Below are 27,135 nucleotides of genomic sequence, written 5' to 3'. Positions count from 1 at the left end.
AAACTCATGTCCACACAAAAATGAAAACATGTTCACAGAAAACTGAACACAAATGTTCTTGACAGTGTTATTTGTAATAGCTGATAATGATAATAATAATGTAGACAATCCAAATGTCCTTCAGGAGGTAAATGGATAAACAAACTGGTATATCCAGATGATGTGATACTGGTCAGCAATAAAAAGGAATAAGGTGTAATGACATACACCTTGGACGGATCTCAAATACCTTATGCTGAATGATAAAAGCCCACAGGACAGCCCATCCATACTATAGGATTCCCTTAATGTGACATGTGTGAAGTGGCATAATTATAGTGCTGTTGACCACTAGTGGTCATGATTAGGAGAGGGTATGACCTAAGGGTTAGTTAGAAGTTCTTTGTGAAAGGGAACAGCTCTGTATCAGACTCGGTGGTGGTGGTGGTAACATCAATCAATCTGCACATGTGATAAAATTTCACAAAACTACATGAAGAATATATGTGAAAATTGTTATAATCTGAATAAGGTCTGTAGTTGAGTTAAATGTATTGTATTAATACTCGAGCACATGGGTGGCTCAATCAGTTAAGCACCTGACTCTTGATTCTGGCTCAGGCCATGATCTCAGGGTCATGAGATCAAACCCTGCATCAGGCTCTATGCTCAGCTCGGAGTATGCTTGAGATTCCCTCCCTTCCCCTCTGCTCCTACCCTCTCACACACTCTCTTTCAAATAAATAAATAAAATCTTTTTTTTTTTTAAAGTATCATATTAGGGACGCCTGGGCGGCTCAGTGTTTGGGCATCTGCCTTCAGCTCAGGCTGTGATCGCAGAGTACCAGGATCACGTCCCTCGTCAGGCTCCCTGCATGGAGCCTGCTTCTCCCTCTGCCTGTGTCTCTGCCTCTCTCTCTCTCTCTCTCTGTTTCTGTCTCTCATGAATAAATAAATAAAAATCTTTTTTAAAAAACCTGCATACTTCAAACATGTATCAAATTTAAGCGCCATGTCCTGCTAGATGCAAAATGGCACACAGAGGTGGGGGTGTGTGTGTCAGAACTTAAGGAGTCAGGCTGAGCTGAGTTTGTACTTGGGCTCCCATGTGACTATGTGGACAATGCCTCACCTCTCTATGTCCATTTCCTTATCTATACAATATGGAAATTATAATCTCAGTCTTTGGTGGGTGGGAATATAAACATTTGACTGCTGGCAGGGAAAGTCAGAATCACAGCTCAGGCCCTGTATGGCTGTGTGGACACTGCCATCTCCAGTCACACTCCACAGCCTTTCACAACTGGTTGGCAGGAATCATCTCTAACTGCCAACAACCCCCCATGCTGCACTATGATCTGGACAGTTTCAGGTGTCTGCCTGCTGTGGCAACCCAATCTTCACCCTCTTCTAGCCATCCTTCAGGCAGCCAGCCCAAGTAGATGTCCTACAGTTGATGACACTGTACTTCCCTAGAAAGACTCCATTATCTCATTACCTGTCCTTATAGACCCTAAAGTAGAACTAAACTTAAAATCTGCAAAGTAAAAATCTTGAGGTTCAAGAAGGCAACCTCAATAATGCAAATAAAAAACATGAGGTGGGATCCCTGGGTGGCGCAGCGGTTTGGCGCCTGCCTTTGGCCCAGGGCGCGATCCTGGAGACCCTGGATCGAATCCCATGTCGGGCTCCCGGTGCATGGAGCCTGCTTCTCCCTCTGCCTATGTCTTTGCCTCTCTCTCTCTCTCTTTGTATGACTATCATAAATAAATAAAAATTAAAAAAAAAAAAAACCATGAGCTCTTGGGCAGCCCAGGTGGCTCAGCGGTTTAGCACGGCCTTCAGCCCAGGGTATGATCCTGGAGACCCGGGATCGGATCCCACGTCAGGCTCCCTGCATGGAGCCTGCTTCTCCCTCTGCCTTTGTCTCTGCCTCTTTCTCTCTCCATGTCTGTCACGAATGAATAAATAAAAAAAAAAAAACATGAGCTGTGAATCCAAGCCCAAGAAAGATGAGTAGTTAAAGAGAGGCAACTTAAGGGGTGTCTGGGTGGTTCAGTCAATTGGGCATCTGACTCGATCTCAGCTCAGGTCTTGATCATAGAGTTATGAGTTCAGGCCCCCATATTGCTTTTCCCTCTCCCTCTGCCCCTCCCCCTAGCTCCTGCTCTGCTGTCTCTCTCGATCTCTCTCTCAAATAAAAAAATAAAATCATAAAAAAAAGAATGTGTATCTGCACAGGACGGGTTGGCCAATGTTGAAAGGGTGGCCAATGTTTTATAACCAGGCAGGAGAGGGGAGGTAAGACATGGAGGACAGAGAGGTGGGGGAGAGTTAGGATACAGGAGTCAGGGGAAGTAGATGAGAGGGAAGATTGTCCAATAAGGAAGTCAGGAAGATAGAAAAGTCACAAGGGTAGTGGCCATGGCACTCAGGCCCTAGAAGTACAGCTCAGGCTATTATAGTCTAACCTGGGGCACTTGGGTGGTTCAAGTCAGTCAGGTATCTCGGGGCTCAGGTCATGATCCCAGAGGCCTGGGACTGAGCCCCAAGTCAGACTCTCTGATCAGCAGGGGTGTCGGCTTCTCCCTCTGCCCCTCCCCGTTTGTGCTCTCTCTCTCAAAAATAGAGAGGAAAAAAAAAAAGAAAAAGAAAAGAATAGTCTAACCCTAGAGATACTTCCACCCCCTAGCTTGCAATCTCCATAGGTGAGCCTCTTTAGGACTTCTCATTCCATCCCTGGTTTCAAGTCTACCTGGTCCATCAGTGCTCTTGACTACACTCTAATTGAGTAACCTCATGAGGGTGTGACTAAGTGACATAGGTCACTCAGAGTCCAGCCTAGGGTAAAACAATCCACAAAGAAAGCCCATGGCTACTAACCAGAGGCATGTATTATGTAGTGGGTGTAGTTACACAGGTGCCTGACTTCTTGGAGAAAACATGAGGAACAGGGTTGCAAAGACTGAGGATATGCAAGGCCAACTTAGGACATGTTAATTGGTGGTGAACACTGCACAGCCAGGGGACTGGAGTCAGGATTCTATCAAGAGAATGAAATACAGGGGTGCCTGGGTGGCTCAGCGGTTAAGAGTCTGCCTTCGGCTCAGGGTGTGATCCTGGAGTCCTGGGATTCGGTCCCACATTGGGCTCCCTGTATGGAGCTTGCTTCTCCCTCTGCCTATGTCTCTGCCTCTGTCTCTGTCTCTCATGAATAAATAAATAAAATATTTTTAAAAAGAGGATGAGGGTAGCCCGAGTGGCTCAGCGGTTTAGCACTGCTTTCAGCCCAGGGCCTGATCCTGGAGACCCGGGATCGAGTCCCACGCTGGGCTCCCTGCGTGGAGCCTGTTTCTCCCTCTGCCTGTGTCTCTACCTCTCTCTCTCTCTCTCATGAATGAATAAAAAAAATGAATAAATAAATAAATAAATAAAATCCTTTTTTTTTTTTTTCTTAAAAAAAAGAGGATGAAATACAGTAGGGGGTCAGGGAGGCACTAAGACCTGAGACAACATAGGTCAGACACCAGGTGTGAAAATAACCCACCTCGGGCAGTCACCAGGGATGCTCTCTTCACCAATTCCAGTGGGGCAAACACACAGAATGTGGAAGCCACTAGAGCTATGGGGACTGATGAGGTTTGTGAGAATCCACCCCAGAAGGCCTGACCTTAAGAGACTACATAGGCCCTGAGGATCATCTGTACAGGAACAACAGTGATATGCACAAAATGAATGTCCAGGAAAGGTTTCTAAGGGTGAGCCCAGTGGCCCCACAAACAAAAACCTTCTCAGTGCATGAAATGCTGGGCATCTTACACAAAGTGACTGAGATGAACATGACTTGCTGCAAAGATTACAGGCTTCTGATGGCTGATCTCAGCCACTCATGGCCCCTTGGCAGAATGTGTGGTTGTTGCTCACAGAAGTCTGGAGAGGAGGTAGCATGGCCTGGGCCCCAGCTTCACGACCAACAGCAGCTTTCAAGGGGAACATGGCAAGGGCAGAGAAAACAGAGCTCTAGTTGCGGGAGTGAGGAAGCCAGTGGCCTGACCCAGAGAAGCCACCAGTGCAAAGTTCTCAAGCATCACTCTGGGGTAGGCTCCTCTGGGACTCGCCTAAGCTCTCTGTTCTTCCTAGGATCCTCAGTACCACATCCTCTAGGATGAGTGCATCTGAAATCAGTGCAAGACATCCAGGAGCTGGATTCTTCTCCTGCCAGCCTCCATCCGGATGTGCCCTGGACCTTTCCCCCTGACATCCTCAACATGCTCATTCTCCTCTGTATGGCCTGACACACAGCAGGCTACCAGCCTACTGTCCTCTGAGCACCCAGCACCCTAGACCTGCGTGAGTCCAGTGGCCCAGGCACCGAAGTCTCAACACTGATAAAATCCAACGGCTGATCTTCCCCGAAACCCCATCTCCTGACAAGGTCCCCTGGCCGCTGTCACACCAACTCAGGCTGGAGAGTCTTCTGAGCTCTGCCTCCTGCTCCGTGGAGCCGACACAGTGTCGAGCGCAACGACTCCCCGGCGGCCGCGGGCAAGGACGGGCTCTGACGGAAGTGAGTCACGCCTGAAGGTGTCGCCTCCCTACAGCTTGGGATACTGGGGCTTCAGACACATGCCGCACTCACGGCGCAGTGTGGCGCCCACTCCAACGCCTTCCCTACTCCGGTTTCTGCGGCCTGAAAGGCCCGGTCAGATTCAGACTTCCAAATACCGACGCTGTCCGTGAGCCGGGTGTGGCTCAGGAGAGTCTGGCGCCGGAAGTCCCTCTTCTACCCGCCCGGCTCTCTCGGACACTCTCCTCTCTTGGGCCGTCATTGGCTACATCTGTGTGAGCGCCCAGCAGCGCCCTCCCCTGTCGCCTTGGCAACTAGTAAGCGGCACCGCGAGGGAAGCTGGGAAGTGAAGTCCTAACGACGCGGGCGCTAGGTTAAAGAAGGCAGCTGGAGGCGGCGGGACTTCCGGCGTTGCCCGAGCGGTGCTCCTTTTGCTGCCGTGGGTGGGCACCAACCTCTCGAGAGCTGCGAGGCGGGCCGACTTCCCTAGGGGCCGCACTGCGGAGGACGCGGGCGGAGATCCTCGTCGCGCGTGTGCACGAGCCGTGACCCCGGGAATGACTCCCTCTTCCTGAGACTCGGAACCGGCGCTGGCGGGTCCGGGCTTCCCACAGGCGGCTCCCTGGTCCTTGGGCACATCTTACACGCGAGGGGACCTAGCTTCGAAGGTTTCACGTTCGGCCGGAGGTGCCTGCGCTGAGGGCTGGGGGCAAGTACGGAGTTCACCGAGTTGGACTTAATTCGGCGCCTGCTGCGGCCATGCTCCGCCCACAGCTTCCGTTGGCCGGGGAGGCGCAGGTGAGTGGAAGGTGCCCCAGGCTCTGACAGTCTCGATCCCGACCAGTGGGTCTGGGTTCGGAATGAGCTCAGGATAAGCGAGGAAGGCTGTGGCAGGTGAAGGGACAGCCTGGGCAAGGCAGAGGTGTAAGAGGGGTCTTGGAGGACCGTGTGTGGTGTGGTCAGCTGAGGGTTGAAGCTGCAAATAGGTCTGGGTGGGGAGGTTCAGTACAGAGCCGGGGGATGCCCTTAGCAGTGAGCCATGAAGGAGAGGGGTTGGACTGGGGCAGGACGGGATTGTGGTTGCTCTCTGTGGCATCACTCTGGAGACACCATATGCAGAACGGGCATGTGGGGGAGTCCAGAGAGTTGCCAGTGAGGTGAACTGGTGAGATTATGTTGGAGGTGTGGAGCTATGACATGCTGTGGTACAAAGACTTATGTGCATGTTAGGCAGGAGGGCAAACTGGAAGGTCTGGGACCAGGTACTGAGACCTAAGAGAAGGGTGAGCATAGGTTTGGTTGCCTCTGGGAGGTGATCTATGGGGGGTAGAGGGAATTGACTGACAGTAGATAGCGTGGGACCTGTGTGTCTGGTTGGGTACACAGATGCCATCTGTCTGGTCACCAGCCTGTTGCTGTGAGCATGACACAGAGTCCAGTAGTAACATGGGGAGAGGCACCAATGGAGCTGGAGGCCCTGGGAATCCTCTGAAGTAAGGGTCTTAGGAGAAAGGAAGTAGAAGGTATGTCTCTGGTGAGAATGGGGATTTGGGGCTCAAAGAGAAAGATGAAGTTAGTGAGACATGTGGCAGGACCCCAAGACATTGATCAATGGCTTGGATGGGTGGCGCTATGTTTTGGTTGTTTTTTCTGCCCACAATTGACTCCTAAGGCTCAGTTGAATCCATCATTACAGGGCCTGGTGACCTTTGAGGATGTGGCTGTGTATTTCTCCCGGGAGGAGTGGGGGCTCCTTAATCTGACCCAGAGGAGCCTGTACCGTGATGTGATGCTAGAGAACTTTGCACTTATTGGCTCGCTGGGTAAGTCTCTCGCACTCTTCCCCAGCAAACTGACCACCTCTGCCTTTTCCCCCCATAGGAAGCTGTATTGATCCTAAAACCCCACCACAGAGGCTGCTTCTTTCTTAGGTTCCCTGTGCTTCGTGCTAAGAGTACTGGCATTGGGTTGTGTGTTCTTCCTCTGCTTCTTTCTTAGTAGCCTTGCGACCAACCTCAATAGTTGTTGCCCCCATGGCCTCCTGGAGTAGGGTTTGGGGTGCAGATGTTTACAAGTTGCCCAACAAATTCCACTCAGCCTTGCCTCTCTCTCTGACTCTGCTGAAGTCATGCCCCTCTGTACACTGGGTTTTGCCGTCTTCCTTCACAGGAGATTTTATACGGCTCTCCCTGGGCCAAACATGAACCATGAATTCAAATCAGTAGATCAGTTTGGGGAGTATTACCATCTTAGTGTCTTTCAGCTCATGAACATGAAATATCTTTCCATTTGTTTTGTTTTCTTTAACTTTTTTCTTTTCCTTTTTTTTTTTTAAGATTTTATTTATTTATTCATGAGAGACACAGAGAGAGCGAGCCACAGACACAGGCAGAGAGAGAAGCAGGCAACAGTGTTTTGTAGTTTTCAGTGTACAAGGCTAAATTTATTCCTAGGTAGTTTATTCCTTTTAGTGTGATTTTACGTGGAATTGTTTTCTTAATTTCATTTTAGATTGTTTAGTGCTAGTGTATAGAAACAGATTTTTATATACTGATTTTATGTCCTGTAGCCTTGCTTAAACTCATTTATTAGTTCTAATTGTTTTGTTTTGTTTTTTGGTGGTCTCTTTGATATATTCCACATATATGACATCATGTCATCTGCAAATACAGATATTTTCTTTTTTTTTTTAAACATTTTTTTTTAATTTTTATTTATTTATGATAGTCACAGAGAGAGAGAGAGAGAGGCAGAGACATAGGCAGAGGGAGAAGCAGGCTCCATGCACCGGGAGCCCGATGTGGGATTCGATCCTGGGTCTCCAGAATCGCGCCCTGGGCCAAAGGCAGGCGCCAAACCGCTGCACCACCCAGGGATCCCTAAATACAGATATTTTCACTTCTTCCTTTGCTTAGCTGACCTGGCTAGAACCTCTAGTACTTACTGAATAGAATTGGTGAGAGCAGACATCCTGTCTTGTTCCCAATCTTACAAGAAAAGCACTTAGTCTTTCCCTAATAAGTATGATGTTAGGTGTAGGTTTTTTGCAGCTGCCTTTTTCAGATGAAGAAGACCCCTTCTTAGTTTGTTGAGTGCATTTATCATGAAAGGTCATTAGATTTTGTTTAGTGATTTCCCATATTTATCGAAATGATTATGTGATTATTTTATCCTCTATTAACATGATATATTACAGTAATTGGTTTCCATATGTTCAACCTTGTATCATTAGGACAAATTGCACTCTCATAGCTTATAACCTTTTTATGTATTTCTGGATTTGGTTTGCTAGTATTTTGTTGAGTTTTGCATCATATTCATAAGAGTTATCAATGTATCAATGTAGTTTTCTCATATCTTTGTTGAGATTGAGTATGAGGGTAATTTTGGCCTCAATGGATGAATTGGGAAATGTTCTCTTTTCTTCTGTTTTCTGGAAGAGTGTGTGAGGTATCTGTGCTAATTCTTACATCAATGTTATTCATCAGTGAAATCCCCCGGGCCTAACCTTTATTTTCCCCCTGTAGGGGTGTTTTTGTTTTGTTTTGTTTTATTTGTGCTTTTTAAAGTATAATCAGACTTTCTGTTCTTTTTTTTTTTAATGATTTAATTTATTTATTTTTCTGAGAGAGAGAAAGAGCATAAGCAAGGGGAGCAGCAGAGAGAGGGAGAAGCTGGCTCCCTGCTGAGCAGGGAGCCCAATGCAGGGCTCCATCCCAGGACCCTGGGATCATGACCTGAACTGAAGGCAGATACTTAACTGATTGAGCCACTTAGTCACCTCTTTCTATTGATTCTTGAGTCAGTTTTGGTAGTTTGTGTCTTTTTTAGGAATTTGTCCATTTTATCTAAATTATCTAATTTGTACGCATATAATACAGTTGTTCATAGTATTTCCTTAAAATCCTATTTTATAATGTAGTTAGTGATGTCCCCTTTTTCTTCTTTTTTTTTTTTTTAAGGATTTTATTTATTTATTCATGAGAGACACAGAGAGAGAAGCAGTGACATAGGCAGAGGGAGAAGCAGGCTCCTCTGCAAGGAGCCCGATGCGGAACTCGATCCCTGATAAGCCGAAGGCAGATGCTCAGTCTCTGAGCCACCTAGGTGTCCCTGATATTCCCTTTTTCATTCTTGTTTTTAATAAATTGATTCTTCTATTTTTTTTTGGTCAGTCTACGTAGAGGTTTTTCAATTTTGTTGATCTTTTAAAGATCCTATTTTTGGTTTCATTGATTCCCTTTTTCTGATCTCTATTTCGTCTGTGCTCTTTATCATTTCCTTCCTTCTGCTCGTTTTGAGTTTAGTTGCTTTTCTTTTTCCTGTTCTTTGAGGACTAAAGTTAGCCTATTAGTTTGAGATATTTTTATTTTTTTAAAGATTTTTATTTATTCATGAGAGACACAGAGAGAGAGGCAGAGACACAGGCAGAGGAAGAAGCAGGCTCCATGCAGGGAGCTCGATGTGGGATTCGAACCCAGGACTCCAGGATCATGCCCTGGGCTGAAGGCAGGTGCTAAACCATGGAGCCACCCAGGGATCCCTGAGATTTTTTTTTTTTAAGATTGTATTTATTTATTCATGAGAGACAGAGACAGACAGAGAGAGGCAGAGACACAGGCAGAGGGAGAAGCAGGCTCCATGCAGGGAGCCCGATGTGGGACTCGATCCCGGGTCTCCAGGATCAGGCCCTGGGCTGAAGGCAGCGCTAAACCGCTGAGCTACCCTGGCTGCTCTCCTGAGATCTTTTTTAATATGGATGCTGTGACATAATAAGAAATATATATTTTTGTTTTTGTTCCTAATTCCTAGCATAACTCCTCAAACACTTGCAATCTCTGAAGTGATAAGAGTGTCTTTTGTGTGCTAATGGGATGACTGGTGGCAGAGAGCTCCTAAATAGCTTCACGAGAGGGAGTGGCGTCCAGAATGACCAGGGCATGATAGGAAGTTGGATTTTGAGCTACTCCCTAACCCTGGCCTCTGAGGAAAGTAGAGGGGCTGGCGACTGAATCAATCACCAGTGTCCAATGATTTAACTGATTATACATAATGAAATCTCCACAGAAACTCCTAAATAACAGGATTCAGGGAACTAATGGGTTGCTGGGAAAGTGGTCTTGCTAGAGATCATGGATGCCCTTTACTCTCTGCTTCCTCAACCCCCACTCCCTCTCCACCCTGGCATACTTGGCCCTTTGCATCTCTTACATTGGGCTGTTCCAGTTGTATACTTCATAATAAACTGATAATAGTAAACTCTTTTCCTGAATTCTGTGAGCCATTGTAACAACTGACCTTGACAAGGCATCAGTAAATATGAGAATCCCTGATTTATAGCCAGTTGGTCAGAAGAATGGGCGTCTGGGACTTCCAACTGTTGTCTGAAGTAGGGGCAGTCTTGTGGAACTGAGCTCTTAACCTGTGGGATCTGTTGCTGATTCTAGGTAGTTAGCATCAGAATTTAATTGAATCCTTGGACATCACATTGCTGTCTGAGAGTTGGAAAAGTAGTGTGGAATGCTCACCTTTCACCTTACCCACATTTGGTGTCAGAAGTGTTATGAGATGGGTGCCTGGGTGGCTCAGTCAGTGAAGCATCTGCCTTCAGCTTGGGTTGTGATTTCAGGATCCTGGGATGGAGCCCCCCATCAGGCTCCCTGCTACTTCTCTCTCTCTGCCTACCCTTCCCCCTGCTTGTGCTCTCTCTGTGAAATGAATAAAATCTTAAAAAAAAAAAAAAAAAAGTGTTATGAGTAAAACAGCATGGAATGTTTATAGCTCTGATTTCCCTTCCAAGAACTGCTATGTCCCATTGCTTTTGGTATGCTGTGTTTTCATTTTCATTCATCTCTTTGTAGTTTTCTTTGTGGTTATTTAGGACTGTTTTATTTAAATTCCATAAATTTGAGAATTTCCCAAATTTCTTTCTGTTGTTGATTTCTATTTTAATTCCCTTATGATCAGAAAATTATAGATTTCAGTCCTCTGAAATCTATTGAGACTTATTTTATGCCCCAACAAATGGTCTCTTCTGAAGAATGTTCCATGTGCACGTGAGGATACGTATTCTGCTGTTATGTGGCAGGCTCTGTAGATGTCTCTTAAGTCTAGTTGATTTCTAGTGTTATTCAAGTTCTGTGTATTTGTTTGTTTTCTGTCTAGTGGTTCTGTCCATCACCTGAAAGTTAAAAATTGAAGTCTCCAATTATTATTGTCTATTTTTTTACTTCAGTTATGTCAGTTTACCTTCATGTAAGGTTCTTTTAAAATAAATTGTGGCCAAACAAAACACGGAGCCTATCCACTTACCAAATTTAACAAATTTTTAAATGCGTGGAGGAGGTTCCTTTTCTAATACGCCATTTCCTTCATGGTTGTCATGATGACATGAGCTTCCTATGGGGTAGGGTGGGGAGGGTAAGCCTTGGCTTGGGTTGGCTCTTACTTTCTCCCTTCTAGGATTTGCACCTTCAAGGTCCCATGTGGTTGCCCAGCTGGAGAATGAAGAAGAGCTCTGCGTGCCCAACGTGGTGGACTTGACTCTGATCAGCAGAGCAGAGGCTAGAAGGGGTCCTGGTCCCAGTGAGTAAGGCTGGGTGATGCCTTGGTTTCAATAATGGGCTCACACCATGTTGGGGTATTTGTGTGCACTGGCATTTTGGTGCTGAGCCAGTGACCACACACTATTCCCCTCCCTTCTGGACACACTGTGTGATCTTGCCATCCCTACCATGACTCTCAGGACCTGGACAACCTACCTACCCGGACTTTGTGCCAGTCCCCTGGTGATGTGAGATGTGCACCTTAAATAATACTTGAACACCAACTACTCCTACAGTTAAAGTTACAGTTACAGTTGCCTTTTCATTGGAGCAAACACCTCCTCTTCACAGCTTTCACTGTCACCAGGGGCTAGGCCCTGCTTGAAACCATTGTGAGGAGTGACTTGGAGACCCCCAACTCTTCTCCCTGCACTGCTCCCATCTTTCTGTCCTAGACCCTGCTGAGGTCTTTCCTATTCTGTGATCTGGCAGAGCCAGCCCTTTCTCACCCAGACTGTTCCTAGCAACCACCTGGCAATTCTTTGGACTTCTCTTTGGTATGTCTGACATGAGTTTGTGATGAAGGTGCCTCCTTCCTCTAATCCAGCTATTAGTAACTGGCTTTTCTCTGTTTCAGGTTGTCCATGTAGACTGGAGGATGAGGAGGCCCCTCCAGAGCAGATGAAGAGCTATGGAGTCTACCTATCAGAGAAGCCCTTTCTGTGTGGGGAGTCTGGAAGGGGTGTCCCTGCCACCTTAGGTCTCCTTCAACACCAGGCCACCCACAGCAAAGAGAAGCCATACAAGAGCACTGAGCATGGGGAGGCCTTCCAAAACAGCTCCAGTTGCCAGCAGCACTTGGGAGTCCACACCACACAGAAGGCCTTCAAGTGCAGTGACTGTGGGAAAACCTTCTTGAAGGCTTTTGCACTCCTCGACCATCTGATAACTCACCCCACAGACCGACCCTTTAGATGCCCAAAAGGTGAAAATGCCAAGAAGAAACCCACCCATGTTAATTACCAAAAAATTCACACTGGAGAAACATCCCATGTGTGTAATGAGTGCGGAAAGGTCTTCAGTTATCCATCTAAACTGAGGAAGCACCAGAAGGTTCACACGGGCATAAAACCTTTCAAGTGTAATGAGTGTGGCAAAACCTTCAACCGCAAAGATGCACTTGTTCTGCACCAGAGAATTCACACTGGAGAAAGGCCTTATGAGTGCAGCGAATGTGGGAAAGCCTTCAGTGTTCTGTCTACTCTCATTCGGCACCGGAAAGTTCACATTGGAGAAAGGCCTTATGAGTGCAGGGAATGTGGGAAGTTCTTTAAATACAACCATAGCTTCATTCTTCACCAAAGAGTTCACACTGGAGAAAGGCCTTATGAGTGCAAGCAATGTGGGAAAACTTATGTGACCCGCTCTGGCCTGTATCAGCACTGGAAAGTTCACACTGGAGAACGGCCCTATGAGTGCAGCCTGTGTGGGAAGACCTTCACCACCAGGTCCTACCGCAATCGGCACCAGCAATTCCACACTGAAGAGAGATCCTATGAATGTACAGAATGTGGGAAAGCCTTCAAACATAGTTCTACCCTCCTTCAGCACAAGAAAGTCCACACTGGAGAAAGGCCATAGGGGATGTTGGGAAGACTGTAGACAGAACTAGGCACCTTGTTCAACATGAAAGTCCTCATTCCAGAAAGGAGTTGAAGAGAGTAGCCATTTGAAACCTAACCCTGGCATACCCCAACATGTGTCCTGGAGTGGCAGGTATGTAGGAAGCTCTCAGGAGCCTAGTTGCACTCTGACCTGCCTAGGCTGTTAGCAGTGTTAAGTCACTGCTGGTTTCTGTGATAGAAGCCATCCCACTTCTACCATGTGGCAGGTGCCCAGGGTGTGCAACAGTCCCCTCAGTGCACTCTGGAACAGCAGATCTCCTTGGTTCCCACTCTGTATCGGAGGGAATCATGAGTGGTGGAGCCCATAATGGGCCTCATTCCCTCCCGCCAACTGGTTTAGGTATGTCTGTGACCAAGCTCTGGTCAAGAGTAGCTGAACTATTCCTCCTGTGGGCTTCCAGAGAAGGTTAATCATTTCCACAGACATAGTTGACACTACACATGGTACCTGTCATGGATTTATCCATCCCTAGAACTGTCTCACACTTCCCTGGAACGTATGGTAATAAAAGCTTTATTGTTTAAGCCACCTTTAACGTTGGGGGTTCTGATCACTGTGTGTGGAGGGATTGAGAACAAAACTGGGCTCATGAAGAGAGGAACTGGCTTATCAGTTCTCAGCCTTTTGGCTAAGATCAAGTGGAGAAGGACTGGCTTCTGTTGGGAGGAGGGGTCCCTGCCTTTGGTTGCCACAATGGGATAGCAGGATGTTCACCTCATGGCCATTACCCCGGTCCTAAAACAAAGACCCTGAAGTCCTAGGATGTGGCTAGTGTTCCTGGTGTCTGCACACCATGGCCTTCATTGTTTTTGCTGCCACTGTTCCAGGGCTCAAGGGAGAGAAGTCACTGAATTAACATATGCGTCCATATCCTTTGTTTTTGTGGAGTCTTTTGATTTTAAAAAGTCTGGAAACTTAATTTCCCAAAAGGTCAATAAAACTTGTATCTTATTTGTAGCTGTGTCCCTGGTCCAAAAATTATGCTTCCTGTCAAGAAAATGTTAACTCGAAGGCACATTTGTTTATTTTTAAGATTTTATGTATTTATTTGAGAGGGAGAGCACAAGCCAGGGGGAGAGGCAGAGGAAGAGGAAGAAGCAGACTCCCCACTGAGCAGGAAGCCCAATTTGGGGCTCAATGACCTGCATCAAAGCAGACACTTAATCAACCAAGCCACCCAGGTGCCCCTTGGAGGCACGATTAGAGAGAGAGAACAGTGACCTAGACTTGAGGGGCTTTGAGCCACAGTGGTCAGCTAGTACCATGTGTTGGGGTTGGAAACCACTGCTGCCTTTTTTAACCTCCACCCCCAATGGTGGGAAAGGTGATGACCTCACAGGGTAGAAACCTGGGCAGGCTTGAACAGTCAGGGGACTTTGTGCCCAGTCTTCACAGTTTCTCCCCAACACTGTGAGGTATATGCCCTCCCCAAGGCCCAACTCAGGCCCTGCTCCCTGGGTATAGGAATGTCTGCCTCCCAATATGGGGTGCGGGGGTTCTGTGTGGGAGCAGAGTTAAAGTCCAGCTGAGTCAAATAGGGCTGAGTTCTGGGTATATGGTAGACATTAGCCTATTAGAGGTCAATCCTTTGTACCTGTGTGAGTGGCCTTGGTTAGATCTCAGATGGCCCCAGCACATGGGTGAAGGGTCCTCTGAACCAGCTTTCTGGTTTCCCATTGAGATTCCATATATAGTAGCCAACCTGTTGCAGAAGGGGTGGAGGATAATGTTTTCCTGGTGATGCTGGAACATCTGAAACAAATGGTTCCTGGTGGCTCTGACCCTATGACTTACTCAGAATACCAGTTTGGGTGAGTCTCACTCATTCCATCATGCTAGCCTAAGCCTCACTTGGAAAGCCAGCACCAGCAGTGTACCCTTGCAGCTTCCCTCTTGGCTGCCCCCCAAATTGTTCTCTCCTTCAGCTAGGGGTACTCTCCTCTGGAATCCACACAGTAGTTCTATGCCCCTGGGCACTGTTTTGTGTGCCCTTAGTCTATCAGGAATGCTTCTCCATCTTCTCTGCCTCTCTGAATAGTACCCCTTCTATGGTTAAACCACGGTATTATCTCTTCATGAGTCCCCTCACTCCCACATTTGGAGTTACCCTCTCCCTGTTTCTCTGTCCTCCACATTTTGATGTCCAGCCATACACCAACTCTCTGCAATCCCGAAGTTTGTCCTCATGATTACATATTCATGTCTGAATTAGAAGGGTACATTTGGGTTTGTTAAAGATTTAGCAACATTCAGGGCTTCACTGATATTGGGACTAGTGCTAGACAATGTGGTTCTTGATTTTGAACTTCATCTACAGAGGCATAGCACTTAGTTTTTCACTGTGGTATAAGACATGCTTAGTCCCCATGTCAGCAGGGCAGGTGGTAATTTATTTTCTCACAGCAAGACAATTTGGTGACAGTTATGAATAAATGTGTCTTAATATTAAGCAGGAGAGCAAGGTTGAAAATCTGAATGTTCTCAGTTTGATATCTTGTGTTAAAAGACTCTGAAGGGGATCCCTGGGTGGCTCAGCGGATTGGTGCCTGCCTTTGGCCCAGAGCGCGATCCTGGGACTCAGGATCGAGTCCCACGTCGGGCTCCCAGCATGGAGCCTGCTTCTCCCTCCTCCTGTGTCTCTGCCTCTTTCTCTCTGTGTCTATCATAAAAATAAATAAATAAATAAATAAATAAATAAATAAATAAATAAATAAATCTCTAAAAAATAAAAAAAATAAAATAAAATAAAAGACTGAACTGTTCACAAGGCCAGACACTGTCTTGCTCTTTAGATGCCCATAAAGGGAATCTTCCTCATCTCTTGGTGAGTGATTCTAGTCTGTTCAGTTACTGTAAGAAAATTTATTTCTTACAGGGCTAGGCCTTGGGAAGTCCAAGATCCAGGTATGGGCCAGTTTGGTTCCTTGATGAGAAATGTTTTCCTGGCTTGTAGATGGCCATCTTTTCGCTGTGTCCTCACATAGTGGAAGGAAGGAAGCTCTGATATCTCTTTGCTTCTTCTAAGGATGCTAATCCTGCCATGGAGGACCCACTCTTATCTAAATCTAATTACCTCCCAAACGCCCTATCTCAGTACTTTCAGATAGTGGTATATGACTTCAACATATGAATTTTGGGAGACATTCAGTTCATAACAGTGAGTCTACTTAATATTGGTGATTTTTAAAATCAAGCTCTCAGGACACCTGGGTGGTTTAGTGGTTGAGCATCTGCCTTCAGGGCATGATCCCAGCGTTCTGGGATCAATTCCTACATGGGGCTTCCCGCAGAGAGCCTGCTTCTCTCTGCCTCTGTCTCTGTGTCTCTCATAAATTAATAAAATCTTAAAGAAGTCAAGCTCTAGAATTTGATCATTTAGCACCCTAAGCAGACCAATATAGCCTACTTACTGGGACAAATGCAGAATAGCCTAAAGAGAAGTTTGCTTATAACAATGAACAAGTAGTTGTCCAGTAATTTCTTGCTCATTCACTCATTCATCAAGTGTTTACTGAGGATGTGTATCAGGCTTGGTTATTGGAGCAAATCAATCTAAAACGATAATGATGGGGTCAAAGGTGGTCCTGTGACCTGAGGCTGGCTAATGAGAGACCTCTTTAGTCAAAGCACTTGCAGGAAATTGTGAGGAAAAAGGAGATTTCTTTGGCCCCTGGAGTTCATGCACCAGGATTTGGGAGTTAGGGCTGCCAACAGCCATTTTTCCTTGTTTCTCTTCCTCAGAGATGCCTGCCTGGAAACTAAGTCAAAAGAGACAGCTGAATGGAGATAAGAGTCAAGCACTTTTGATCTCACTGAGCCCTACATCCAGCTGTGCCTGAAGCTGTCCTGTGAGCTTTTTGGTTCCATGAATCAATAAATTATTTTATTTGGCAGATCCACTTATATTTAGGTTTAAGTGCCTTGGAAAGGAGAGAGTTCTGCCTGACTTATAATCCTTCCCTCAGTGGTTCCCACTTACTGACATTCCCCTCTTCTGCCAAGGGCATCAGAGGGCAGAGCCTCTCAGGGTCCAGTATAGACTTTTAGCGCCACACCCACAGACAGATCAAACCTCCATCAGGCTTGAGGCTCAGATTCCACCAACATAAAGATTCATTAAGTGTCCATTTGCCTTCTTTGAGTTCCCTTCTCTGCTACAGAAGCTCCCAGCAGCATGGCACCTCCCCAAAGAAACTGGCCTCCTCCCCCAGCATCACCACACACAGCCCAGGCCTCCCTCAGAGAAGCATGTCCATCTCATGGTTTCCATTTGGCTTAGAATAAAACAAATTCCTTACTGCAGCTTACAGGGCCTGCACAACCTGGTTCTTGGCCTCATGCCCTCCTTCTGCAGCACAGAGTCTTCTGCACCACTGAGTCTCCTTGCTCTCAAATGCACCAGCTCATTCCTGCCCAAGGCTTCTGCACTGAGGTTGCCTCTGTCCAGAATTCTCTTCCCCTGGAGTCACCTCCTCTGGGAAGTAGCATTTGTAGCTTTCTGTCATCTTCTGATTTTATTTCCTTTGGATTCCAGCCACTCTCTGCTGTGGCCCTGTTCTTTGGTCTGTTTGCACATTAAATCTCTCCATTGCACATCAGATTGAGATAAAATGTGTCTACCATAGGGTTCAGGCAAGGGTCTGGTACACAAGAGGACCCCAGGGAACTGAATGTTTGTTGAGAGAATATTTGGCTGCCCTGCAGGATTGTGTTGGGCTCAGACCACAGCCCCTTGATCACAGCTGACTCTGGGGACGGAGGGAGAAAGACTCATAGAAAAAGGGTAATAAATCCTTCTTCCTGCACTCAAGCAAGTTACCTGAGTCTACTTACATATCTATCCCATGCTATGTGAATTGCTGCTGTATGCTGGAGACTGAACTGGCCCAGTAAGGACAGAATACATAGGGGCATGGAGCATGGAGTTGGAGTTTTAGTAGGGAGATACATACTGAATGTTTATGTGCCCCCCCAAATTCATAGGTTAAAACCTAATCCCCAAAGACACCTGGGTGGCTCAGTGGTTGAACATACCCTTTGGATCAGGTCCTGGGATCAAGTCCCACATTAGGCTCTGCTTCTCCCTCTGCCTGTGTCTCTGCCTCTCTCTGTGTGTCTCTCATGAATAAAGCAGGGAGCTCCATGCAGGGAGCTCAACGTGGGACTTGATCCCGGGTCTCCAGGATCACGCCCTGGGTTGAAGGCAGCGCTAAACTGCTGAGCCACCTAGGCTGCCCAAATACATAAAATCTTAAACAAACAACCAAAAAAACACACACACACAACTAATCCCCAGTGTGATGATATTTGGAGGTGAGGTCTTTGGGAGGCTATTGGATCCTAAGAGTGGAGCCCTCATGAATGAGAGTGCCCTCAGAAAAGAGACCCCTGAGAATGCCTTCCCTCCTCCCAGAAGTGGGTCCTTACGAGACATTGAATCTCCTGGCTCCCCGATCTTGGACTTCCCAGCTTCTAGAACTGCAAGAAATTAATTTTGTAAGCCACCCAATCCAATGGGATTTTATTAGAGCAACCCAAATGCACTAAGACATGGGGAGACAGATATCCCTTATAAGAAACCACACAACTGGCAACCATGACAACAGCTATAAAGGGACATCCTTAGTATGTCGATTGAGCTCCTTCTTGATTCTCTGCATTTCAGGACCTTTGAGATTGTCTTCATGTCTGTCTACTGGGGGCTCAAGTGACTTTGTGATTGGTTTTCACCTTCTAGTGAAAGGAAGTTATCATGGCTTTTAGGCATCATGGCTGCTTCTTTTGCATAGCTGTGACTTTATGTTTAGTCTAATATTTAATGATTCTACTTTTTCCAATCCATAGAGTGTATTCAGGTTTCACCAGTTATATATGCACGCACACATGTGTGTAGTTCTATGCAATTCTATCATGTGTGGCTTCATATAACTTATCAACTCAATCAAGATATGGTATTGTTGAAATACCACAAAGGTCTCCCTTATGTTACTCCTTTATAACCAACTATCTTCATCTCTATACCCCAGCAGCTACTCATCTGCTCACCTCTATAATTTCCTTATTTTAAGAATGACTTAGGGGGCACTTGGGTGACTCCATCAGTTAGGCACCCAGCTCTTGATTTTAGCTCAGGTGATGATGATCTCAGGGTTGTAAATTGAGCCCCACCTGGGGCTCCACACTCAGCAAGGGAGTCTGCTTCTCTCTCTCTCTCTCCCCCCCTCTTCTTCTGCCCCTTCCCCACTTGCTCTCTCTCTAAAATAAACAAACAAACAAACAAATAAATAAATAATAAATCTTTTTAAAAAGTGATTTAGGTGAGGTCCAATTTGTCATTTTTCTTTTATGAATTGCACTTTTCTGGTCAAGTCTAAGAACCCTTTACTTGGCCCTAAGTCTCCAAAATTTTCTCCTAAAAATCTTTATAGTTTTCTGCTCTATATTTAAATCTGTGATTGCTTTTGTGTGAATTGTTTTACAGGGTGTGACACTTAGGTAGGGTTTAATTTTTATTTATTTACTTGTTTTTTACCTGTGGATGTCCAGTATCCCCACCATTTATTTGTCTAAAAGGATATTCTTCCTCTATTTAATTTATTTTGCACCTTTGACAAAAATCAGTTGGGCCTGTGTGTGTCGGTTCATTTCTAGGTTCTCTGTTTTGTTCCATTGATCTATGATTCTATCCACTAATAAAAATGACTAATTTTAATGTATCCATTTCACCACAGTTTGCACTGGGTAGACCTGGAGTCTGAGACCTAGAAGAGCAGCTGGATTTGCTGTAGTTTAATGTTGCCCTTCACCTGGATGTCAACACATTCAGAGGCTCATCCCCCATCTCTTCTCCATGCAGCAAAGGAGAATTCCCAAAGGAAACTGCAGATCCATCCCCCTAGTTGCCCCTTTCCCAAGGACCTATCCCTTCCTGTCCTGGGGCCCATCTCCAACAAGGGATGGCCTGAGGACTTCCATCATAGATTTATCTTTTTTATTGACATTGTTGACTCTACACATGATATTTGTCATGGATTTGTCCAGCCTTCAAATCACTCATCCCTGGAACATACCACCTTATATTGCTCTACATTATATAACTTAGGTCTTTAATTAATTAATTAATTAATTTTTACCTATTTATTTTTAAATATTATATTTATTCATTTGAGAGAGAGAGAGCATGAGCAGAAGGGAGAGACAGAAGGAGAAGGAGAAGCAGACTCCCCACCGAGCAGGGATCCCAACTCAGGGCTGGATCCCAGGACCCACCATCTGAGCCACTCAGGCACTCCAACTTAGGCCTTTTTTAAAAAGCTGTTTGTAACCTTCAGGGTTGTATTCATTACATGGGGTGTGTTGAGAACAGAATTAGGCCCTATGTGTAAAAAGAGGCTGGGACACCAGTTTGCTCATTAGCTTATGTTTTGTTTCATAGGATTTTTTTACATGGGCAATTATATCATCTGCAAACAAAGTTTTACTTCTTCCTTTTTAATTCAGATGCTTTTTATTTTCCCTTCTGTATTGCACTGCCTAGAACTCCAGAAATGTTAAATGAATGTGGTAATTGTTGACATCCTAGTCTCGTTTCTTTTCTTTTCTTTTCTTTTCTTTTTTTTTTTTTTTAGGATTTTATTTATTTGAGAGAGAGCACAAGGGAGGAAGGGAGGAAAGGGGCAAAGGTAAAGAGAGAAGCAGACTCCCTGATGAGCGCAGATCTCAATAAGGGGCTCCATCTCATGATTCATGGGATCATCACCTGAGCCAAAATCCAGTCAGATGGTTAACTGACTGCACCACCCAGGCACTCTTCAATTTTTCACTACTAAATGTGATGTTTGCCATAGGTTTTTAAAAATTAATTAATTATCTTCATTATTGATTCTGTATCTTATTTGTATCCCTTCATCCCATTGAGAAAGTTACCTTATATTCTTGGTTTGTTGGCATTTGAAATAAGGACTTGATATTTCATGTTTCCAAATATTGTGCTTCAGCAGATATTGGCATAATCCACAGTACATCTCTTTTTTTTTCCACAGTACATCTCTTATCAAGATTCAAATAGGTACCTCAAAACATCTCCCCAGAATTAATCAATATCCTATAAAGCCTTTAGGGCATGAAGCCCATAATAGAAGCTTATAAGTCTCAGGGCCTCATTTTTCCCTGCACTAATTCCTGAAATACCCCTATTTTACCTGTGAGAAAACCCAATGGCCAAGCATGGAGGTTTGTCCAGGACCTCTGAGCAATAAATAACACTGTTATCCCTCAGCACTTGTTGTTCCCAACCCTCATACACTACTGACATTCATTTCCACTGAAAGGAAAATTTTCACTGCAATCTGTGCAGTGCATTTTTACTATTCCAGTTGTTATGGAGAGCCGTCATCTTTTTGCTTTCACTTGGGAAGAATGGCAATGCACTTGGACAATAAGTAATGCCTCAGGGTTTCACAGAGTCCTTATTTTTCACAAACCTTAAAACTGATTTGGATGATGGAAAGTTTTCTACAGGCTCTACTTTGTTACAGTACATAGATGATTTGTTTCTCTGCTCCCCTTCTTAAGCCTCTTCACACTGAAGACAGCATCCAACTGTTAAAACTTTTGGCCTTGGGATCCCTGGGTGGCGCAGCGGTTTGGCGCCTGCCTTTGGCCCAGGGCGCGATCCTGGAGACCCAGGATCGAATCCCACATGGGGCTCCCGGTGCATGGAGCCTGCTTCTCCCTCTGCCTGTGTCTCTGCCCCTCTCTCTCTCTCTCTCTCTCTCTCTCTGTGACTATCATAAATAAATAAAAGTTAAAAAAATTTAAAAAAAAAAAGCTTTTGGCCTTAAAGGGACATAAAGTCTCCCAAGAAAAATTGCAGTTTGCTATAATTCATGTTCCATACTTAGGGCATCTGATCTAGGAACGAGAACTACATTGGGATCTAGAGGAAACACCTCATGACTGCTTAACACTGACAGATCATCTTTTTACTCACTGTGACAATTTAGAGGAAACTCCTCCAACAACAGATTTTTCATGGTTTACTGGTGGTTCTTATTTAAAGGATGAACATGGTAAATATCATGCTGGGTATGCTACTACAACTCTCTTTGAAGTCACTGAGGCAGAAACTTTACCTTGGCTGCTTCAGCCCAAAAGGCTGAGTTCTCAGCACCCTGAGATCAAGACCTGAGCTCAAGAGTTAGATGTTTAGCTGATTGAGCCACCCAGGTGCCCCTAAAAGGCTGAGTTCAATGCCGTTACTCGAGCTTGTACCTGAGCCGAGGGTAAAACCGCGAATATCTATACCAATAGCCGATATGCCTTTTGGGTAGCTGACTTTGGAATATTATGAAAACAATGATGTGTTCTTACCTCCAAAGAGAATAAAATTAAAAATGGCACCTATGGCTAAAATTTATTAGATGCCATACCTGTGCCAGCTGCTCTGGATATTATGGAGCTTCTTAGGTATTCCAGATTCAACTCCCTGGAGGCCAAAGAAACCACTTCACTGATATTTCCACCAAAAATCCTCTCTGAAGGAGACCAATAGCCAAACTTCCGTCTTGGTCCAAAGAGATGTTATCCCAATTGATAATTTGAGGGAAAGAATGACAAGACACACCCAACAATTGGTCCCAGAAAAGGAAAAACAATATTCAAAGTCTAATAATGTTGGTTCAATAAAAATAGAGACCTCTGGTTTGGACCAAGTAACAATCCAGTTCTATCACTGGTTTACTGAGAAAATGACAGTGTTCATGAACCAATTTTGGTTGGGAAATATAAATAAGGTCTCAAATAGTGCCTACCTCACTTATATCATCTGTTCAAAGTATAATCCACGGAAACCTATTCATAAATATGGATTTCATATAGCTTCCCCATCTCATGGATATAAATATGTTTTAGTCATGGTTTGTATGTTTTCTCACTGGACCAAAACTTTCCCTTATACACAGGTCAATCATTCTACTATGGCTAAAATTCTGTCAGAAAAGGTTATCCCTATCTGGGGGAAATCCCTCTCAAACTACATAGAGCTGGGGGAACCCATTTCACTGGATAGGTACCTCTACAAATCCACACAGCTCCATTGGTTTTACAACACTTTCATTGTGCATACACCATCTTCAGTTCTCCGGGTTAGTTGAATGCACTAACAGCACTATTAAGACTCCACTGGCAGGTGCCTGGGTCTCTCAGTCAATTGTTTACCTTTGGCTCAGGTCATGATCCTGGAGTTCCTGGATGGAGCCCCATGTTGGGCTTCCTGCTCAGCGAAGAGTCTGCTTCTCCCCCTCCCTCTGCCCTCCCCTTGGTCATGCTCTGTCTCTCATGATCACTCTCTCTCTCTAAAATAAATAATAAAATCTTAAAAAAAAAAAAAGACTCGGGATCCCTGGGTGGCGCAGCGGTTTGGCGCCTGCCTTTGGCCCAGGGCGCGATCCTGGAGACCCGGGATCGAATCCCACATCAGGCTCCCGGTGCATGGAGCCTGCTTCTCCCTCTGCCTGTGTCTCTGCCTCTCTCTCTCTCTCTCTCTCTCTCTCTCTCTCTCATAAAAAAAAAAAAGACTCAATTGGCAAAACTTATAGAGATCTTTCAAATACTTTAGCCAAAAGCTGATTGTTAGTCTTCTAAACCTCAGCTCCAACCCCTTGGGAACTCACACTCCCATCCTTTGAGACATCACAGGATGGCCAGTGCATTTGGCCCTGCCTCATTTGACCCACAGTTGATAAAAGAACATATACTTCAATATTATAAAGGCCTAATTGCTTCTATTAAAAATAACCATGCTTCTCTCTTCTTGCCCCTTGCTATAAGTGTTTCTCAGGGTGGTGCCAGCTGTATGCTCCCCTGTACCTATTGTATCTAAGCCTCCCCAAATTGAGGACATCAAGGACTTTCTACTCACAGCTAGGTGAAAGGATGCCAAATCTATCAAGATCAAGAAAAACAAAAATAATGTGAAGTTTAAAGTTCCATGCAGCAGGTACCTTTATACCTTGATCATCACAAAGAGAAAGCAGAGAAACTGAAGCAGTCCCTGCCCCAGGTTTGACAGTGAAAGAGCTGACATGAATGAACCTCGTAAATTGATTTGAACTGTATCAAAATTTTAAATTTTTTAAAAAAGATTTTATTTATTTTTTCATGAGAGACACACAGAGAGAGGCAGAGACACAGGCAGAAGGAGAAGCAGGCTCCATGCAGGAAGCCCAATGTGGAATTCGATCCCAAGAACCCCGGGATCATGCCCTGAGCTGAAGGCAGACTCTCAACTGCTGAGCCACCCAGTCGTCCCAAATTTTTAAATTTTTAAAAAAGATTTTACTTATTTGACAGAGAGTATGCGAAACAGTACAAGTAGGGGGAGTCACAGAGGGAGAAGAAGAAACAGGCTTCTCACTGAGCAGAATCCTGGGATCATGACCTCAACCAAAGGCAGATGCTTAACCAACTGAGCCACTAGGTGCAAAATTTTGATTTTAAAAATTCTTTTACAGACACCTGCGTGGCTTAGCGGTTGAGCGTCTGCCTTTGGCTCAGGGCGTGATCCTGGATCTGGGGATGGAGTCTAGCATCGGGCTCCCTGCAGGGAGCCTGCTTCTCTCTTTGTGTTTCCGCCTCTCTCTCTGTGTCTCTCATGAATGAATAAATAAAATCTTTTTTAAAAATTCTTAAAAAAAAAAAAAAACCCTCAGGAAACGCCTGGGTGGCTCAGTGGTTGGGCACCTGCCTTTGGCTCAGGTCGTGGTCCCAGGATCTGGGATCAGGTCCCTCATCAGGCTCCCTATGAGGAGCCTGCTTCTCCCTCTGCCTATGTCTCTGCCTCTCTCTCAGTCTGTGTCTCTCATGAATAAATAAATAAATCTTAAAAAAAAAAAAACCCTGGGGATCCCTGGGTGGCGCAGCGGTTTAGCGCCTGCCTTTGGCCCAGGGTGCGATCCTGGAGACCCGGGATCGAATCCCACGTCGGGCTCCCAGTGCATGGAGCCTGCTTCTCCCTCTGCCTATGTCTCTGCCTCTCTCTCTCTCTCTGACTATCATAAATAAATAAAAATTTTTTAAAAAACCCTCAGGACAAAAAACATACTTAAAATTAAAAAAAAAGAAATAAAAATAACCATGCTTGGTTGGAGCAGTCTTTTCACAGTGCACTCTTGAAAATCAATGCTTTAAGCATTGCACCTTACCACCAGAAAAAGTCACTTCTAGAAGACTCCACTGCCTCACTGGAAAAGGCCTTGTCAGGAAATGCAAACCAAACCTTGTGCCACAAAACTCCAAGCAATAGACCCTTGGATTCACATGATACATCTAAAGAAAGCACCAAACCCTGAGTGGACCTGCACACCATCTATTAATCTGAAAGTGAAGATTTCCCAAACTGGATCAGCCTGCGTACCTTTCTCTCACTGTTGCTTCTCCTTTCTTTTATGGGAAGACAAGGCCCCTGTTTGAATTTATCAAGCCCTTGTGAAAGGGGAAACTTCTTTTATTTTACTATGGCCTTTTTGAAGCAGTCCCATTATGATCCTGTGACATATTAGTTTTTCACTTGCTTTTTCTAAACAGAAGGCTCAGAATTCACAAAAATCTTTCTTTAATCTCAACTATTAACCAAGCTTCAGAGATTCTTATTTAAATTAATGTTTTCTGAATTTAAAACTTTATAGGCTGTGTTATCAATAACATTTGGTTCCATACAGTTCTTTTGAGATAACAATACTGTTTTAAAATGTCTGAAGTTTTGCTGTTTTGCAAAAAGTTGATCAGCTATTGCTTCATGTTTATACTTGCACTGTGTCTTCCCAAATGCACTTGGTTAGTTCTTCCTGTGTGCTCTTGTGGTTTTGACTCTTCTGCTTTCATGGCCTTTTTAATTGAAGACTTCCAGGAGGATACACAACTCAAGGTCTGCTTCCATAGGGAAAACTTTTCTCTCTTGAGTCAAAAGGAGTGCCAATAAATATTTCAGTTGGCTACTTTCAGACCTAAGGTCCTGGTTTAGAATCATCATACAAGAGACGCCTGGGTGGCTCAGCAGTTGAGCATCTGCCTTTGACTCAGGGTGTGATCCCAGGGTCCTGGGATAAAGTCCTGCAATGATCCCAGGGTCCTGGGATAAAGTCCCGCAGTGATCCCAGGGTCCTGGGATAAGGTCCTGCATTGGGCTCTCTGCGAGGAGCTCACTTCTCCCTCTGCCTGTGTCTCTGCCTCTCTTTCTGTGTCTCTCATGAGTAAATAAATAAAAATCTTAAAAAAAAAAAAGAACCATCATACAATTTGGAATTGTCATGTTACTTCCTCTGTTTTGTATAACAATTTTCAGTTTTGTATTTTATTGCTGGCCAAGCTTTTCTAAGAATGATGTACCCAATAAGGAGGTGATCTCCAATGCTTACGATCTTGGTAAATTTGGACTATACATGGGAAGTGTCTGGGAGTTCTCCTTCCTAACCTTCCTTGTTACTCAAATATGGCCTTAAGCGGTTTCTAACTGCTTTGTACTTTCCCCCTGACTTAGGACCTGACAACCAGGAAAGGTCCTTCCTGGCACTGAAGCACAAAACCACTAAAATCGTTAACTCCGGATCTGTGATGCTTTTGAGGAAAGATCTGATTAAAAGGGGAACTGTGAAAATTAATAAAGGAATCCTCAATAAAATGGACTTGGGAGGTCGGAAGCAGAAGCCCACATGCCCTACTACATCATCAATGGCCAACCCAACAGGAAGAAACCCAGGAGAAGAAAGGAGGATTTCCTCCCCGTGGGCAAAAGCCCAGGCTATGAGAGACAGTCACTACTCAGCCAATGAGAAGACACTACACCTCTGAACTCTCAGTTTACCCCAGTGGACTTTTTGTTTACAACAGTGTCTCCCCTTTCCTCTATAAAAGAGCCTCCTCATCTTTGATCCAGAATTGCCTACAGTTTTGCCATAGCTTGCTTCTTTTGAATGATAATTCTGCTATTCTTGAGTAAAATCATTTTTCTGGTAAAATAAATGACAGTTTTATTTTTAATGTTAACACCCCAATAAATGTTGGTTCAATATCATAGCCATTTATTTCTCTGCTATTCTAGGTAATATCATAAAACATTTTTGCCAGAGTCCACTTTTATTATAGCTACCTCCTTAGGTACAGCAGAGCATCAAAAATTCTGTAATGCTCCCTATGTTGGGCTTCATGTTCAGTGAGGAGTCTGCTTGAGGACTCTCTCAAATAAATAAATAAATCTTTTTTTTTTTTTTTTAAGTTCTGTAATGCTTTTTCATTTATATGGGTTCCTGTAGAGGTCCTTAAGTAGAGCATTTTCCAAAGCAGGCAGTCATCCCTCAAAGC

At 44.9% G+C, this 27,135-nt stretch overlaps 1 protein-coding gene across 5 annotated transcripts; it reads left to right on the top strand.

The window, feature by feature from the left end:
• Positions 1–3,424: 3,424 nt before the first annotated feature.
• Positions 3,425–27,044, top strand: ZNF584 (zinc finger protein 584). 5 transcript variants are annotated; one of them, XR_012027956.1, is made up of 5 exons: positions 3,425–5,344; positions 6,243–6,369; positions 11,009–11,131; positions 11,729–12,867; positions 26,315–27,044. XR_012027956.1 is itself a non-coding variant. In XM_072819742.1 (4 exons), the coding sequence occupies exons 1-4, from the start codon at positions 5,306–5,308 to the stop codon at positions 12,730–12,732; spliced, it is 1,293 nt and encodes a 430-aa protein (XP_072675843.1). In that variant the 5' UTR covers positions 3,425–5,305; the 3' UTR covers positions 12,733–13,734. The 5 variants fall into 5 exon arrangements, 2 of the variants coding, with proteins under 2 accessions (XP_072675843.1, XP_072675992.1); XR_012027965.1 differs by lacking the exon at positions 26,315–27,044 and adding an exon at positions 16,519–20,353; XM_072819742.1 differs by lacking the exon at positions 26,315–27,044 and having other exon boundaries at positions 11,729–13,734.
• Positions 27,045–27,135: the final 91 nt, after the last annotated feature.

Source organism: Canis lupus, chromosome 1 (assembly GCF_048164855.1).
Source record: "Canis lupus baileyi chromosome 1, mCanLup2.hap1, whole genome shotgun sequence".
Classification (NCBI taxonomy): Eukaryota; Metazoa; Chordata; class Mammalia; order Carnivora; family Canidae; genus Canis; species Canis lupus.
This window is presented reverse-complemented; position numbering and strand designations above follow the sequence as displayed.

Excerpts from the sequence above, each read along its gene's own strand:
- ZNF584 (XM_072819742.1), top strand. The coding sequence starts at position 5,306 with ATGCTCCGCCCACAGCTTCCGTTGGCCGGGGAGGCGCAG. Across the intron at positions 5,345-6,242 it reads CGTTGGCCGGGGAGGCGCAG|GGCCTGGTGACCTTTGAGGA; the intron begins GTGAGTGGAAGG and ends CCATCATTACAG. Across the intron at positions 6,370-11,008 it reads TGCACTTATTGGCTCGCTGG|GATTTGCACCTTCAAGGTCC; the intron begins GTAAGTCTCTCG and ends TCTCCCTTCTAG.